Source organism: Panthera uncia, chromosome B4 (assembly GCF_023721935.1).
Source record: "Panthera uncia isolate 11264 chromosome B4, Puncia_PCG_1.0, whole genome shotgun sequence".
NCBI classification, from domain to species: domain Eukaryota; kingdom Metazoa; phylum Chordata; class Mammalia; order Carnivora; family Felidae; genus Panthera; species Panthera uncia.
Window position 1 is genome coordinate 50,011,234 of NC_064809.1, and position 15,713 is coordinate 50,026,946.

The window sequence follows — 15,713 nt, forward strand, 5'->3', positions numbered from 1 at the left end:
GATTTGTGACAATTTGGAAAAATTCACAGTTGAGCTGCATAGCCTAGGAATGATGAAAAAATAAGAAAAAATTAGGCATCTTATGAATGCATAAAATATATGTAGATATAGGTATTTTTTATTATTTACTACCATAATATATTCACAAATCCATTATAAAAAGTCGAAATTTATCAAAATTTACACACACACACTTACAAACCACACATGGCTCTATTCAGTTGAGAGAAATGTAAACAAATGTAAAGATACAATATTAAATCATAAAATTAACTATACTACACACAGTATTTCTATAATAATTTCATAGCCACTTCCTCTTGCTATAGTGGTGAGCTCAAGTGTTGCAAATATCCACTTAAAATACCATGTGATGCTAATCATTTCCACGTGAGTAATTGGTCTCTCCAGTAAACTGCATATTGCAGTAAAAAGTGATCTTTTGAGGTTCTCACATATTTTTCATCGTGTTTAGTATAATATCATAAGCCTTGAATAACACCATGGGGCCCATACAAAGTGTCACCAGTGATGCTGGAATTTCTCCCAAGATGCAGAGAACAGTCATGACATTACAAGAAAAATTTGAATTGCTTGATATGTATTATAGATGGAGGTCTACAGCTACAGGTGCCCACCGTTTTGAAATAAATGAACCCAATATATGGACTACTGTAAAAAAAAAAAAAAAAGAATGAAAGAAACTTTGTGAATCATGACTGAAGCTACACCAGCAGACACAAAAACTTGGCACTTTTTGTGACATATTTTTTTATCTCATATTCAAAGTGCAGCTTTTATGTGGCAGCAGGATTGCTAAAAGACAGGCATACTTATATGCCTTACATAGGCAATATATATTGCTATGTCTAATATGACTCAAGACAAAGCAAAGTCATCTTAAGGCAAAAGATGACAACTTAAGGCAAAAGAAAGGTGGAGGACCTAAAGCTGGAGAATTAAATGCCAGCAAAGGATGGTTTGATAATTTTAGAAATAAGTTTGTCTTTAAAAAAATGACAAGATAACGGGAGAAGCAGCTTCTGCTGATCAAGAAGGAGCAGCTCCCAGATGGCAGTAAGAAAATCACTGAGGAGAAAAGATATCTGCCTGGGAAGGTTTTTAATGTAGTTGAAAGTGTCCTATCCGGGAGAAGAAAAATATGAATTTTTCACATTATCTTTTATTTTTGATGTCTAGTGTTAATAACATGTATAACATCTACAGTGTGTTGTATTACACAAGACAATATTGATGTAGGTTCTGACAGGTGATTCATTTTTTAAACAAAGGACTTAAACTTTTTGTGTAATAAGTACAGTACAGTACTGAAAATGTATTTTCTCTTCCTTATTATTTTCTTGGTAACATTTGCCTAGCTCTAGCTTGCTTTTTTAAGAATGCAGTTATAATACATGTAACATACAAAATATATGTTAATCTACCATTTATGTTATTGGTAAGGCTTCTAATCAATAGTAGGAGGAGTCAGCATCCCTAACCCTTGCATTGTTCAAGGGTCATCTGTAGATGTATGAATAAATGAGTTCATTTATTCAAGTCAATATCTCCCCAAAACAAGAATAAATAAAAAACAGCTTCAAATTTTTTGTATACAAGAAGCTTTAGGCAGTCTAATGAGAAGTGAGGCTTCTATAGGATTATATATGTATAAGAAAATGTCAATTATTCATGTAAAAAGGCACCTAATAGAGACTTTTGGAAAGTAATGTTTTCCCGAAGCACCTCTTGTCTCCACTTAGGTGAAAATACTATCAGAGCTCATGAAAATAATAAGATGTTTACCTTGTCATCACCCAATTCCAAACTAGACATAATGTAAATTATATTATATATATATATATATATATATATATATTTCATTGTGGTCTTATTTGTATTTATACAGCAAAGTGAGCTGAGGAAGTTCCAGTTTATGTCTAGCTAAAATATGAGCATCTCTGTGTCTGCATGATAAAGAAAGATGGTAATTTCAGATCATCCTTACAGCCAAGAGTTTTTTTTCAGGAACCAGGTTAGTTCCGTAGCTCTGCAGAGTTTCCCTCCAACTTACTGAAAATACAGATGGTTTGGCTTGATTGGACTTTAACATGTCTTATGTTGGCACAATCTTGATCTTCCATGACATTTATATACACCTTAAAAACTGGTACATTTTCAATGGCTACAACTTGCTCTCTGTAATAAAGATCATTTTCTTCAACCTCGTAATTTAATTCCCCTACCGTTCTCATGTCTCCTGTATAGATATATTCATTCAGTAGTGTAGACAAGTTTTTGAATCAAGATCAGACACTTTCAGACATTTTCTTTGTTATTCGGTAAAATAAATATTTTTGTTCCCATTGTTGGGGTTTTGTAACCCCAAGACTGGGCTTATTTGGATGATATCTATACCTTTGTAGATTTAGTAAATGGCAACAGCTGACAGGGGCCGCCTTTTCTCTGACAGGTGCCTAAGTTCTGTTGGCACTTTTTCCTTGAGGCCAAATGAGTAACTAACCCTCAATGAAAACTGATTTCTGAAAATTTTAACTGAATGGAATGTTATATGCAATTGCAGTAAACTAAGTTTTCATGATTGACATCTTTTAAATATCCTGTTTAAATTCAGCTGAATGTGCCAACGAAGACTAGAGGACTATTTTTGTGCTGTCTGCTATAATTCCGGTTTCTGATTTTCCAATCAATTAGGAAGCAGCTTCCAACTTGCACATTGTATTGATTTTATATTGCTACTGTAACAAATTATTACAAACTTAGTTACTTAAAGCAAGGCAAATTTGTCATACAATTCTGTAGGTCAGAAATACAATAGTCTCATTGCGTGGAAATCTATGTGTCAGAAGGGTTGTGTTCCTTTCTGGAGGCTTTTTTAGGGAAAAATCTGTTTCCTTTTGCTTTCTAGCTTCTTTCTACAGGCTCTTTGAGGGGCACCGAGGTGGCTCAGTTGGTTAAGCATCTGACTCTTGGTTTTGGCTCAGATCATGATCTCATGGTCCATGGGATCAAGTCCCCCATTAGGCTCTGCACTGACAGCCCAGAGCCTGCTTGGGATGCTCCTTCTCCCTCCCTTTTAAAGATCCTTGTGATTATATTGAACCCACTCAGGTAATCTCCCTATTTTAAGGTCAGCTGATTAATAAATTTAATTCCATTTGCAACCTTAGTTTCTCTTTGCCATATAATCTAACATATTCTCAGGTTTCACGTATTAAGACATGGAGATATTTGGGGAGGCACTATTCTGCCTATTGTACATATTTTTTATGGTTCTGAAGAGTTTATTTGAATCAGAAACCGACAGCCATGTTCTCTCAATTATGGTGTAATTGCTTCTAATCTGTATGTACAGCTCTGCCTCAAAGTCAAGGTATATGAGTTTCAATTATTTTATTCATTACTTCATAATGCAGAGTGTACACATTGCCAGCTGGTACCAAATAATGTTTCTGTTTGTTTATAAACTAAGAAATAATTTAGCTTTTGATTGTGTTGGTAAAGATGGGATTTAAAATTATTAGAAATTCCTTAAAGTCACCAAATTTAATATTGAAAAAGTGAATCTGGAAGTTTTTTTTATTATATTTTCAATACAGGTAAGTATTTCTCATTCTCCTTTGTCTCATGATGATGAGATTTTTCAGAGAGGCATCTAACCCATTTCAAGTTTTAGTGCTGTGAGAAATGCTTGAAAAAATACTGCTATTAATAAAAATTTTAAAGTTCTCAACTCTTTTCATTAGAGAGAGTTTGAGCTGAATACTGTGTTGCAGTGTCTAAATTCAGCCATGTTCTAGATGTTGTTTTTGTTTACTTATTTTGAAAGAGAAAGAGCAGGGGAGGGGCAGAGAGAGACAGAGAAAGAATCTTAAGCAGGCTCCACACTGTCAACACAGAGCCTGATTCAGGGCCGTGAGATCATAACATGAGTCAAAACCAAGAGCTGGATGCTTAACTGGCTGAGCTGTGCAGAAGCCCCATACGCCTCTCTTTAATCCTTGGTTATAACAAATCTGTAAACACAACTTGGAGACCTTTATGTGCCTCAGTTTTCTCATTTATTAAGTAGTAATAATAATATCCCAGGTTGAAACGAGAAATAAATGTGTTAATACATGTAAACATGTACATGTATATAGAGCAGTAGCACAGAGTTGGTCTCAAAAAATGTTAGGTATCACTATTAACAACAAATGGTACAGTCTAAAGGAAACTTTAATTTCATGATCAGACCACTGAGACCTTTAAAGACCTCTTTTAATGGCTCTACAAAATTAAAAAATAATTTAAAAAACTCTATCAGTTCTTTGAAGCCACTAAAAATTACAAGTCAGTTTATTTTTTAATGTATAAAGCGAAAATCACAATTTTTTGTTTTTAAAATTTTTATTTATTTATTTTGAGAGAGACAGAGACAGCTTGAGTGGCGAAGGGACAGAGAGAAAGAAAAAGAGAGAGAGAGAATCCCAAGCAAGCTCCATGCCACATGCTACCTGCACAGAGCCTGAACCCATGAAACCGCGAGATCATGACCTGAGCTGAAATTAAGAGTTGAATGCTTGACCAACTAAGCCACCCACCCAGGCGCTGCATTTTTTTCACTTTTAAATTTAATTCTTTTTTATCATTGATTTTTTTTTTCACCATGATAAGTATACTCTTTAATATCCATGCTCTATTTCCCCAAATTCCCCACCTACCTCCCTTCTGGTAACCATCAGTTTGTTCTCCATAGTTAACATCTGTTTCTTGGCTTGTCCCTCTCTCTCTTTTCCTTTGGTTGTTCTGTTTCTTAAATTCCACATATGAGTGAAATGATGTGATATTTGTCTTTCTATGAGTGACTTATTTTGCTTACCATTATGTTTTCTAGCACTACCCATGTTTTACAAATGGCAATATTTCATGCTTTTTATGGCTGAAAAATATTCCACTGTGTGTGTCTCTGTGTACATGTGTGCATGTGTGTGTGTGTGTGTGTGTGTGTGTGTATACCACTCCATTTCTCTATCAGTGGACACTTGGGCTGCTTCCATAGTTTGGCTTATTGTAAATAATTCCACAATAAACATAGGGGTGCATATATCCTTTTGAATTAGTGTTTTTGTATTTTTTTATTTTTTTATATTAAATATAATTTATTGTCAAATTGGTTTCCATACAACACCCAGTGCTCACCCCAACAGGTGCCTTCCTCAATGCCCATCACCCACTTTCCCTTCTATCCCACCCCCATTGTGTTTTTGTATTTGGGTGGTAAATATCCAGTATTTACTAGATCATAGCATAGTTCCATCTTTAGCTTTTTGAGGAATTCCCATACTGTTATCCATGGTAGTTACACCACTCTGCATTCCCACCAACAATGCAAGAGTGTTTTTTTTTTCTCCACATCTTTGCCAATAGTTGTTTCTTGTGGTTTTGATTTCAGCCATTCTGACAGATGTGAGGTGATATTTCATTGTAGTTTGATTTATATATTCCTTATGATGAGGGATGTTGAGCATCTTTCCTTGTGTGTGTTTATCCATCTTTTTTGGAGAAATGTCTGTTCATGTCTTTTTAATTGGATTTTTTTTTTTGTCTGTTGAGTTTTATCAGTTCTTTATATATTTTTGATACTAAATCTTTATTGGATGTCATTTCCAAATATTTTCTCCCATTCAGGAGATTCCCTTTTAGTTTTGTTACTTGTTCCCCTCGCTGTGCAGAAGCTTTTCATTTTCATGTAATCCCAATAGTTTATTTTTGCTTTTGTTTCCCTTTCCTCAGGAGACATACTTAGAAAAATGTTACAGCTGATGTCAAAAAGATTACTGCCTATGCTCTCCTCAAGGATTTTTATGACTTCAGGTTTCACATTTAGGTATTTAATCATTTTGAGTTTATTTTTGTGTATGGTAAAAGAAAGCAGTTTGGTTTTATTACATTTCATGTAGCTGTCAAGGTTTCCCAACACCATTTGTTGAAGAGACTGCCTTGTTCCCATTGAATATTCTTTTTTTTTTTTTTGTCAATGATTAATTGACCATATAATTGTGGGTTTATTTCTGGGTTTTCTATTCTATTCCATTGATGTATATGTTTATTTTTATTTCATTACCATACTGTTTTAATTACTACTGCTTGGTAATATAACTTGAAGTCGCGGATTGTGATACCTCCAGCTTTGTTTTTCTTTTTCAAGATCGCTTTGGATATTCAAGGTCTTTTGTGGTTCTATACAAATTTTAGGATTGCTTTTTCTAGTTCTGTAAAAAAGTGTGGTTGGTATTTTGATAGGAATTGCATTAAATGTATAGATTGCTTCGAGGAGTGCAGACATATTAACAATATTCTCCCAACCCATGAGTATGGCATGTCTTTCCATTACTTTGTGTCATCTTGAATTTCTTTTATCAGTGTTTTATAGTTTTCAGAGTACAGTCTATCACCTCTTTAGTTAAATTTATTCCTAGATATATATTTTTTGGTTTTGATGCAATTGTAAGTGGGATTGTTTTCTTTTAAAAAAATTATTTTTTATATGATATGGAGAGACACAGAGAGTGAGCAGGGGAGAGGCAGAGAGAAGAGGGAGACACAGAATCCAAAGCAGGCTCCAGGCTCTAAGCTGTCAGCACAGAGCCCGATGCAGGGCTCAAACCCACAAACTGTTATATCATGACTTGAGTCGAAGTTGGACACTTAACTGACTGAACCACTCAGGGCCCCAAGTAGGTCTGTTCTCTTAATTTCACTTTCTGCTTCTCCGTTATGAGTATATATGAATGCAACCAATTTCTGTTGATTTTGTATCCTGTTACTTTACTGAATTCATTTATCAGTTATAGTAGTTTTTTTGGTGGAGTTTTCTATATATAGTATAGGGTTTTCTATACTATAGTATAGGGTTTTCTATATATAGTATCATGTAAGGTGCAAATAGTGAGAGTTCTACCTCTTCCTTACCAATTTGGATCTTTTATTCTTTATGTAGTCTAATTGCTGTGCTTAGGGTCTCCAGTACTATGTTGAATAAAAATGTTGAGAGTGGACATCCTTATTTTGTTCCTGACCTTAGGGGAAAAGTTCTCAGGTTTTCCCCATTGAGTACAATGCTGCTGTGGGTTTTCATACAAGGCCTTTATGATGTTGAGGTATGTACCCTCTAGACCTACTTTGCAGAGGGGTTTTTTTTAACATGAATAGATTTTGTACTTTGTCAAATGCTCTTACTGAATCTGTTGAAATGATTATAATGGTTTTTCTTTCTCTTATTGATGTGACATATCATGTTGATTGTTTTGTGAATATTTTTTTCATATTTTTAAAATTTTATTTATTTATTTTGAGAGATAGAGGGCAAGCAGGGGAGGGGCAGAGAGAGAGAGGGAAACAAAATCCCAAGCAGGCTCCTGTGCTGTCAGAACAGAGCCCAATGCGGGGTTTGAACCCACAAACTGCAAGGTCATGACCTGAGCCAAAATAAATAGTCAGACACCTAACTGACTGAACCACCCAGCCACCCTGATTGTTTTGTGAATATTGAACTACCCTTGTATCCCACTTGATCGTGGTATGATTTTTTAAATATATTGTTGAATTTGGTTTGCTAATATTTTGTTAAGGATATTTGCATCTATATTCATAAGAGATATTGGCCTATAGTCCTCTCTCTCTCTCTCTCTTTGGTGTCTTTATCTGGTTTTGGTATAAGGGTGATACTGGCCTCACAGAATGAGTTTGGAAGTCTTATGCTTCTCGGAATAGATTGAGAAAAATAGTTGTTAACTCTTCTTTAAATGTTTGGTAGAATTCGCTGTGAAGCCGTCTGGTCCTGGACTTTTCTTTTTGGAGAGTTTTTTGTTTACTGATCTCATTTCATTTTTGGTAATTGGTCTGTTAAATTTTCTATTTCTTCTTTCTTTACTTTTGATTATATGTTTCTAGGAGTTTATCCATTTCTTCTTAGTTGTCTAATTTGTTGGCATGTATATTTTCATAACATTCTGTTACAACTGTATTTCTGTAATGTTTGTTGTTATTTTTCTTCTTTCATTAGTGATTTTGTTTTTTGCTGATCTTTTCAAAGAACTATCACCTTGTTTCATTAATCTGTCTTATTGCTTTCTTAGTTTGTGTATCACTTATTTCTGTTCTAATCTTTCTTATTCCCTTCCTTTTGCTGGGTTTGGGTTTTATTTGTCACATTATTAAAGTCACTTTAATATAGCCATATTTATCATATTTAAGCTAAGATAGAGCAGGCTGGTCTAAGGAAGACTGTAACAGGATATTGACTCTGGTTGTCAGAGTTAAATTCATACCAATGACAATCCTGAGTTCCATGACAGAGACAGATGAAGGAGTCTCATTTGTTTTAATGAACCATAGTATTCACTACTAATGTGAAGATTAAAAAATGGCAATTACTGAAAAAGAGACTGTGGCTAGATAATGTGACCCATGAATTAGGATAGCTTAGAATAACAATTTATAGATTTTTTTTTTTGGTTAACACTTCATTCTATACACTTCTTAAAAGTGTATATCTCTTAAAAGTCTTTCCCAAACCTGTCAGTTCAATTCTTGACTGGATTGAACTGAAATATTTTTTGCCAAATATATCAGTTCAATTTCTTGAGCAAAGTAGTACAATAAATCTAATCCACTTATTTCTTAGGGGATTATGAGTTTTAAGTAAATCTTAGCACTAAAGGAAAAAAATTCAGTTGCCATTGCAAAACACTAATAAAGAATCATATCTGATGGTGAACCACTATCATAATTATCCTTTAACTTTTTTTATTCTTAACACATATAAATAATTATTAAGGGAATTAATAAGCTCATAAAAGTGAAAGGAATTAATTCATATGAGTTGACACAAATACTTTTTAATTTCATTTTCTTATAACTCAATTATAATTTTTTAACTTATTTAATCATCTGTTCAACAAATACAAATAAGCAGTAAACCAAACTTCTGGTTTACTGAGTAAACCAAAGTACTAGGTACTGAGCTATAAGTGGGAAAGGTTACATGGTCTAATGATCTAATTAATGGGAAAGAGAAATCTTACATATGTAACATCTATAGAGGTTATCCTAAGGCAGCACGAAAACCACCGGAAAGCTATACCCAGAGGAGATACTTGGTGAGTCTTTTAAACATATCACTAAAATATTAAAAAGTGGATTATAGGACACAAGGAATGGATACAGAAAATGTAGAAGTAGTTTCAGAGATAACGCCACATTCCAGGTGAGAAGATAAAAGTTTTAGACCAAGACTGTGGTGGTGGTAGACAGAGAGAGCAAGATATCCTACAGGAACTGGCAGTTAATTTTATACTGAAGAATAAAAATGAGGGAGGAGTTAAAGATGAAACTCTGGTTTCTGGTCTGAGCAACTGAGTTGATGGTCGAGTCATTTTCCATCACAGAGAACACTGGAATAGGAGCAGGTTTTTGGATGACTATGATCCAAGTTTTAGACTTTCTTTTGGAGGTTAAAAAAAATTTTCAAGGGAAAATATTGAGAAGGTAGTAATAAAAATAGTCAAGGCTGGAGCCATTGACATAGAAATGGTACTTTAAACCACAGGAAGTATGAAATAACTTAGAAGGAGAGAATAATTGAGAAGTAAAGAAGCTATGACAAGGGTCAGGTGCAAAGTGAATAACAGGCAAAGGAGTCTTTGAGAAAGAATAAACACAGAAGGATTCAGAGAGTGTAGTATCAGAGAGAGTCCAAGTAAGAAAGCAAGAAATTTTTAAATGAGAAGCATAGTGAATGGAATCAAATATTGTAGAGAGATAAATTAAAATAGAAAGTGACAAATGTCAACCGAATTTACTGACATGAAGTTTTTGGTGAATTTAATGAAAAGTCACTTTGGAGAAGTTGAAAGAAGTCTGCAATTGTTTAAAGAGTTTTGGGAAGGGGAAGAAAGAGTCTAGCCAACCCACAAGATAATTGGTTATAGAAAGAAGAAAAAAGTTAAAACTATGTCTAGGAATGGAGTAATTGCTCATCAAAGAGACTGTTTAGCTAATAAGAGACTTTAACATGCTAGTGTGCTTGTAGATGATTGAATACAGAGGAAGATAATGATTCTATGATGACTAGATCTTCAGTAGGTAAAGGAATTCAAAGGGATTCCCCTTGACTTTTGATTGATTCATGAAATTCCTGTCATAATTCCTGTCATAATTCACATGGACTTATTTTTTGCTTATAGGAGTTTCACAAATCTAAAGTCAATAGTCCCCCAACAGACTTTAATGTTGTGAGACCTAATGGAGTTTTAGATTATTCATGAATCATTTCATTTACTAAGGAGAAGCTTCAAAACAATTGTTTATATTTATTCATCATATTCCTTTCTTGCAGGTTCTTTTATTTCTAATTAATCGAAGAATTTTTTTTCTTTTATGCTTTTTCTAGGAAAATTCCTATCATCTTTCATAATATCACCAAGTCAATATCTGGAGCAGAATCAATCCTCTCAGTTACATAAAATTAAAAATGGCATATTGTTGGAAAACAGATCTAAATACCAGTGAATCACACGAAGAGCAGCATGAGCACCAAGAATTTCACTCTGTAAATCAGTCCTTTTTCCCTAGCCACGTCAGTCTGGGTTTTGATCAGCTAGTAGATGAGATCAGGATTAAAATTCCATTCTATCAGAGTGAAATTGAAGAAAACACTGTTTGTGTACCCCATGCACCAAACTGGGACTCAAGAAGGCATTCATTACATGAAACACACCAAATACCCTTGAATGAATTAACTTCTCAGACCTCAGAACTCTCCTGTCACCAAGCTGGGAAAACACCAGTAATTGGTTTTAGGCGCTCTGTGCTACCAAATCCTGAAAATATGAACAAACAAAGCTCTTGTGGAAACCCCATAGGAAAATATCATGGTGGTGATGATTACAGAATAAATATTTCAGCTCCATCATCCACTAGTCTGGATAAAATTAATTCACAGAGAGAATCAGAAAATGAAAATCATAACTACCACATAGGATTTGAAAGTAGCATCCCTTCTACATATCCATCCTTCTCAACTGACTTCATGCCAAAAGAAGAGAATAAAATAGGTAGAAATATGAACATTGTGAAACATTCTCTGATGCTTTCTGAAGGTTCTTTTCCACCCAGGACCTGGGAAAGTACACAGCCAGAGAATACAGAGGTATGTATGTATCACATATGTTGGCCTAAAAAAAAAACCAAAAAAAGAATCAGAAAGAATCATTCAATAATGTACTGGATTAATTTGGTAATGAGGGTCATTCACCTTAATAGGAAAACGTATTGATATTATTTGTAAAAAAAATAATTTATTATTCACAAATTCTGGTTCCTAAATTAATGACTTTTTCTGAAGAAAAAAATTAAAATGGTACATCATTTTAAAGTTCCAATTTCATCAAAACTAAATAAAGTGTTACAGTCCTTACATTTTATTTGATAAAAAATATAATTGGAAATTTTGATGAAAGTAATTTTGATTCTTACTGTATTATTATGCATACATAAAAAACACATACATCTCATTTGATTGATATTTTTGAGTCATACTGTCATAAATTAAAACTTTATATCATTATGGTAGGAAAAATGTCCTTTTACCCAGAGACTCCTAAATTATGCTGTTGGCAGGCAACATCTATTGGGATCATTCCAAGAGTAGGAAATTAAGCAATAATTGTGCACTTCATCCTAATGGTTTCATCAGTAGTTCTCCAATCAATTTAGTTACCACAGAGTTTCTTGTATAATATTTGAATATTTCTCTGCTTACACTAAGTCTAGACACAAGCGAAACTGGAAGTAAACAGTAAAAAAAAAATGAAACATTATTGCAGCTATAATTTACAGGGTGAAGCAAAAGGACTCCTCATTTATTCAACAACCATCATATTCTTAAAATATACATGATATACTAGGCATAATGAATGCAAAGAAATGACATGACACTTGAATTCAGAAATAGCATATTGCTCAAATTAACTTGCCAACAAATAATGGCAACAGAGTAAAATAACAGATAGAATGAGTTCACAGGAGAGGAAATACCTAATTCTGAGGCACTTGAGAGGAGGTAGCAACTCAACTGATCTGAATTAAAAGTCAGTGAATTTGGGGTGCCTGGGTGGCTCAGTATGTTAAGCAGCCAACTTTGGCTCAGGTCATGATCTCATGGCTCATGAGTTTGAGCCCTGCGTCGAGCTCTGTGCTGACCGCTCAGAGCCTGGAACCTGTTTCAGATTCTGTCTCCCTCTCTTTCTGCCCCTCCCCCGCTCAAACTCTGCCTCTCTCTCTTAAAAATAAATAAACATTAAAAAAATTTTTAAGTCAATGAATTTTAGGGACATCTATTTATGATCAAGGCAAAATATAACTTAGAATATAACTTCTCCTGATTTCAGATACTGAACAAAAGGCTGTATAGGACACAGTCCTTGAGGTCAACTTTACCAAAGTTTATCGTTTTGATAAACACCGCAGTGTTGCATCATCCTCACTTCCTCATGGGGGCACTTTCTTGCTTGCAGAGCAGGCTAGTAAAGCCCAGTCTGAGCAGCAATATCGCTAAGCTTGAGCAGGCACAGCCTGCAGTTCCATGCGGAGTGCCAGCGGAGGTATGCAATGGGCGGGAGTCAGAAACCTGTATGAGATTTACTGTAGGTTTTTGGACAAGTGATTGTGTTTAGCACACACAAGTACAAGTTATGTAGTATAAATTCTAATTCTAACCTAGCAAGAGAAGACACTGAGCTGAGTAGTAGTTCAGGCATTCGATTGAGATTACACAAAGCTATCTCTTTTTGTTTGTTTTGTTTTATGTTTGTTTATTTCTTTATTTTTAACAGTGAGAGACAGAGCATGAGCAGAGGAGGGGCAGAGAGAGAGGGAGACACAGAATCCAAAGCAGGCTCCAGGCTCTGAGCTGTCAGCATACAGCCCGACACTGGGCTCGAACTCATGAAACGTGAGATCGTGACCTGAGCCAAAGTCGGACGCTCAACCAACTGAGCCACCCAGGCACCCCATACCCAAAGCTATCTCTTAAGAGTGTTAAACATATACTCTAGAGTGAATGCTGTACCTGCCAAAATAGATATGGCCTAACAAAAAATAAAATAAAGGCTAAAGAGACCAAAAAGATCTTAACTGCCTTCCAGGGAAAAACTGTATACTTTGTAAAAAAGACAACACAATTTATAGTGTGTCATCTATAATGCTGAACATATAATAATAGATGCACAGATATGTAAAGAAGCAGAGAATTTTGACCCACAATCAAGAAAATAACCCAGTCAATTCAAAGAGATCCTGACATAGTTCAGATGTTGAAATTAACAGAGACTTTAAGGTGGTTATCACTGTTGAAGTAGATAAAGTAAAAGATGGACATAATGAGTAGACCGATGAAGAATCTCAAGAGGAAGCCAGAAACTACAAAAAAATAAAGACTATGCATTTTCTAGTACTGAAAACACAATATCTGAAATGGAAAAATCACTAGGTGTACTTAAAAACATATAGAAGATAACAGAGAGGAAGATAGTAAACTTGAAAGAAAAATAAGAAAAATTATCCAAACTAAAGAAGAGAAAATAAAACGATTATATAAAAATGAGCAAGGACTCAAACTTATGTGGCAAGGAAGCTGATAATATGGACAATTTTGGAATGCTAGCGGAGAGGAAAAGAAAAAATAGGAAAACCAACTTAAAGAAATAATGGTCTGACCATTTCTCAAATTTGGTATAAAATGCCAAATTATAGATCTAAGAAGCTGAACAAGTCCCAGACAGAGTAAATACAAAGGCAATAACATGTAGACAAATCATGCTCAAATGCCTGAGAACAAAAGGTAAAGGAAAATCATAAAAGAGAGCAGAGAGGGAAAACATTTCACACAGCAGAACAATAATCTGAATTAAAGCAAATTTCTATCAGAATCAATGGAAGCAAGACAACAATGGAATGACATTTTAAAATTATTTTTTAAGTTTATTTATTTATTTTGGGAAAAGAGAGAGAGAGAAAGCAAGAGCGAGCACATGCCTGCAAGTGGAAGAGGGGCAGAGAGAGACAGGGAGAAAGAGAATCCCAAGCAGGCTTTGCACTGTTAGCACAGAGCCCAACGCGGGCCTCATCTCAGGAACCGTGAGATCACGACCTGAGCCGAAATCAAGAGTCTGATGCTTAATCAGCTGAGCCACTCAGGTACCCCAACAATGGAATGACATTTTAAAGGATATATATCCATATTTATACACACACAAAATATATATACATATATATGTATGTATGTATATCTATACTTTTGTATCAATTGAGTATATACTTCAAAACATAAAATAAAATAAAGATATCATATAAACAAATGTTGAGAGAAATTAGCCAGCTAACATGCACACAAAAATACTAAAATACTTTGAGTACAAGGAAAATGACACCAGATGGAATCTAAAAACGAAAAAACAGCAGTAAAAATGGTAAATATATTAGTAAATAGGAAAAACTACTTTTAAATTTTGATAGCTGTTTAAAGCAAACAACAGCATTTAACTGAGAGTTATTTTATATATAGAGATGAAAAATACATGACAACAATAGCATAAAGGATGGAAGGGGTAAACATTATTAGCTATTATGAATTCTTACATTCATTTTAACTGCATTGGTACAGTATTAATTCTAAGTACACCATGATATGTTAAGGATGCATATAGTCATTTCTAAGTATAGCTATTAAAAAAAATAATACTGAGAAGAAAAACTAAAAATCTGACAGAATTAAATAAGAAAACAAAATCAAATAAACCAAAAAAGAAGGGAAGTAAAAATAGAAAAATAAATTATAAACAAATAGAAACAAAAATGAATATGGCAGTCTTAAATCCAATAATATCGATAAATATACTCCATAAATGGAGTACACATTCTAAGTAAAAGAGAAAAATTGACAAACTAGATAAAAGAAATGTAACTACTACTACAACAGATGAACTTAAGAAAGGCACAAATAAGTTGAAAACAAATGAAACAGAAGATTTAGCCTTTGATCAGCAAACAAAAAGCTCTATTTTATTATTATTAATTAATACCAGAAAAAGTACAGTTCAAGGCAGAGCATTATTAGAGAAAGAAAAGGGTCATTTCTTAATGACAACAAGGTTCATCAGGAAAATACAACAAATGTAATGTATTACAACAAAATACAACAAATGTAAATGTGTTATGTACCTAATAATAGGTTCAATATATACAAACAAAAATTATTCCATTTAAAGTTAATCATGTACCCACCTTCTGACTGAGTCACTTATGGATTTTTTCATAAGAAATAAAACACAGGTCCTTATACATACTGTATGTAAAAATTAATAGTTTTCCTTATAAAAACTATGAACACCCCAAATGCCCATTGACAGGAAGATGGATAAACAAATTATGAAACTGTGAAATATTCATCAACAGAATAGTACTAATTGGCAATAAAAAATGAACAACTGATGTGTGACAACATAGAAAAATTTAAAAATATGTATCATTTAAGTGAAAGAAACCAGAAAGGAGCGCACACACTTAATCTATGATGTTAGAAATCTGAATAATCTGAATAGTAGTTACCAAATAAATGTAGTTTGATAGAAGGAGATGTGGGGGAACTT

The 15,713-nt window shown here is 33.9% G+C and overlaps 1 protein-coding gene across 1 annotated transcript in view; it reads left to right on the forward strand.

The window, feature by feature from the left end:
• The window catches only part of PIK3C2G (phosphatidylinositol-4-phosphate 3-kinase catalytic subunit type 2 gamma), a 348,760-nt gene that overhangs the window by 14,033 nt on the left and 319,014 nt on the right, over nucleotides 1–15,713 (forward strand). The window contains exon 2 of the mRNA XM_049625158.1: nucleotides 10,457–11,215. Coding sequence (XP_049481115.1) covers nucleotides 10,538–11,215 — 678 coding nt within the window. The 5' untranslated portion in view covers nucleotides 10,457–10,537. The remainder of the gene's footprint in view (nucleotides 1–10,456; nucleotides 11,216–15,713) is intronic.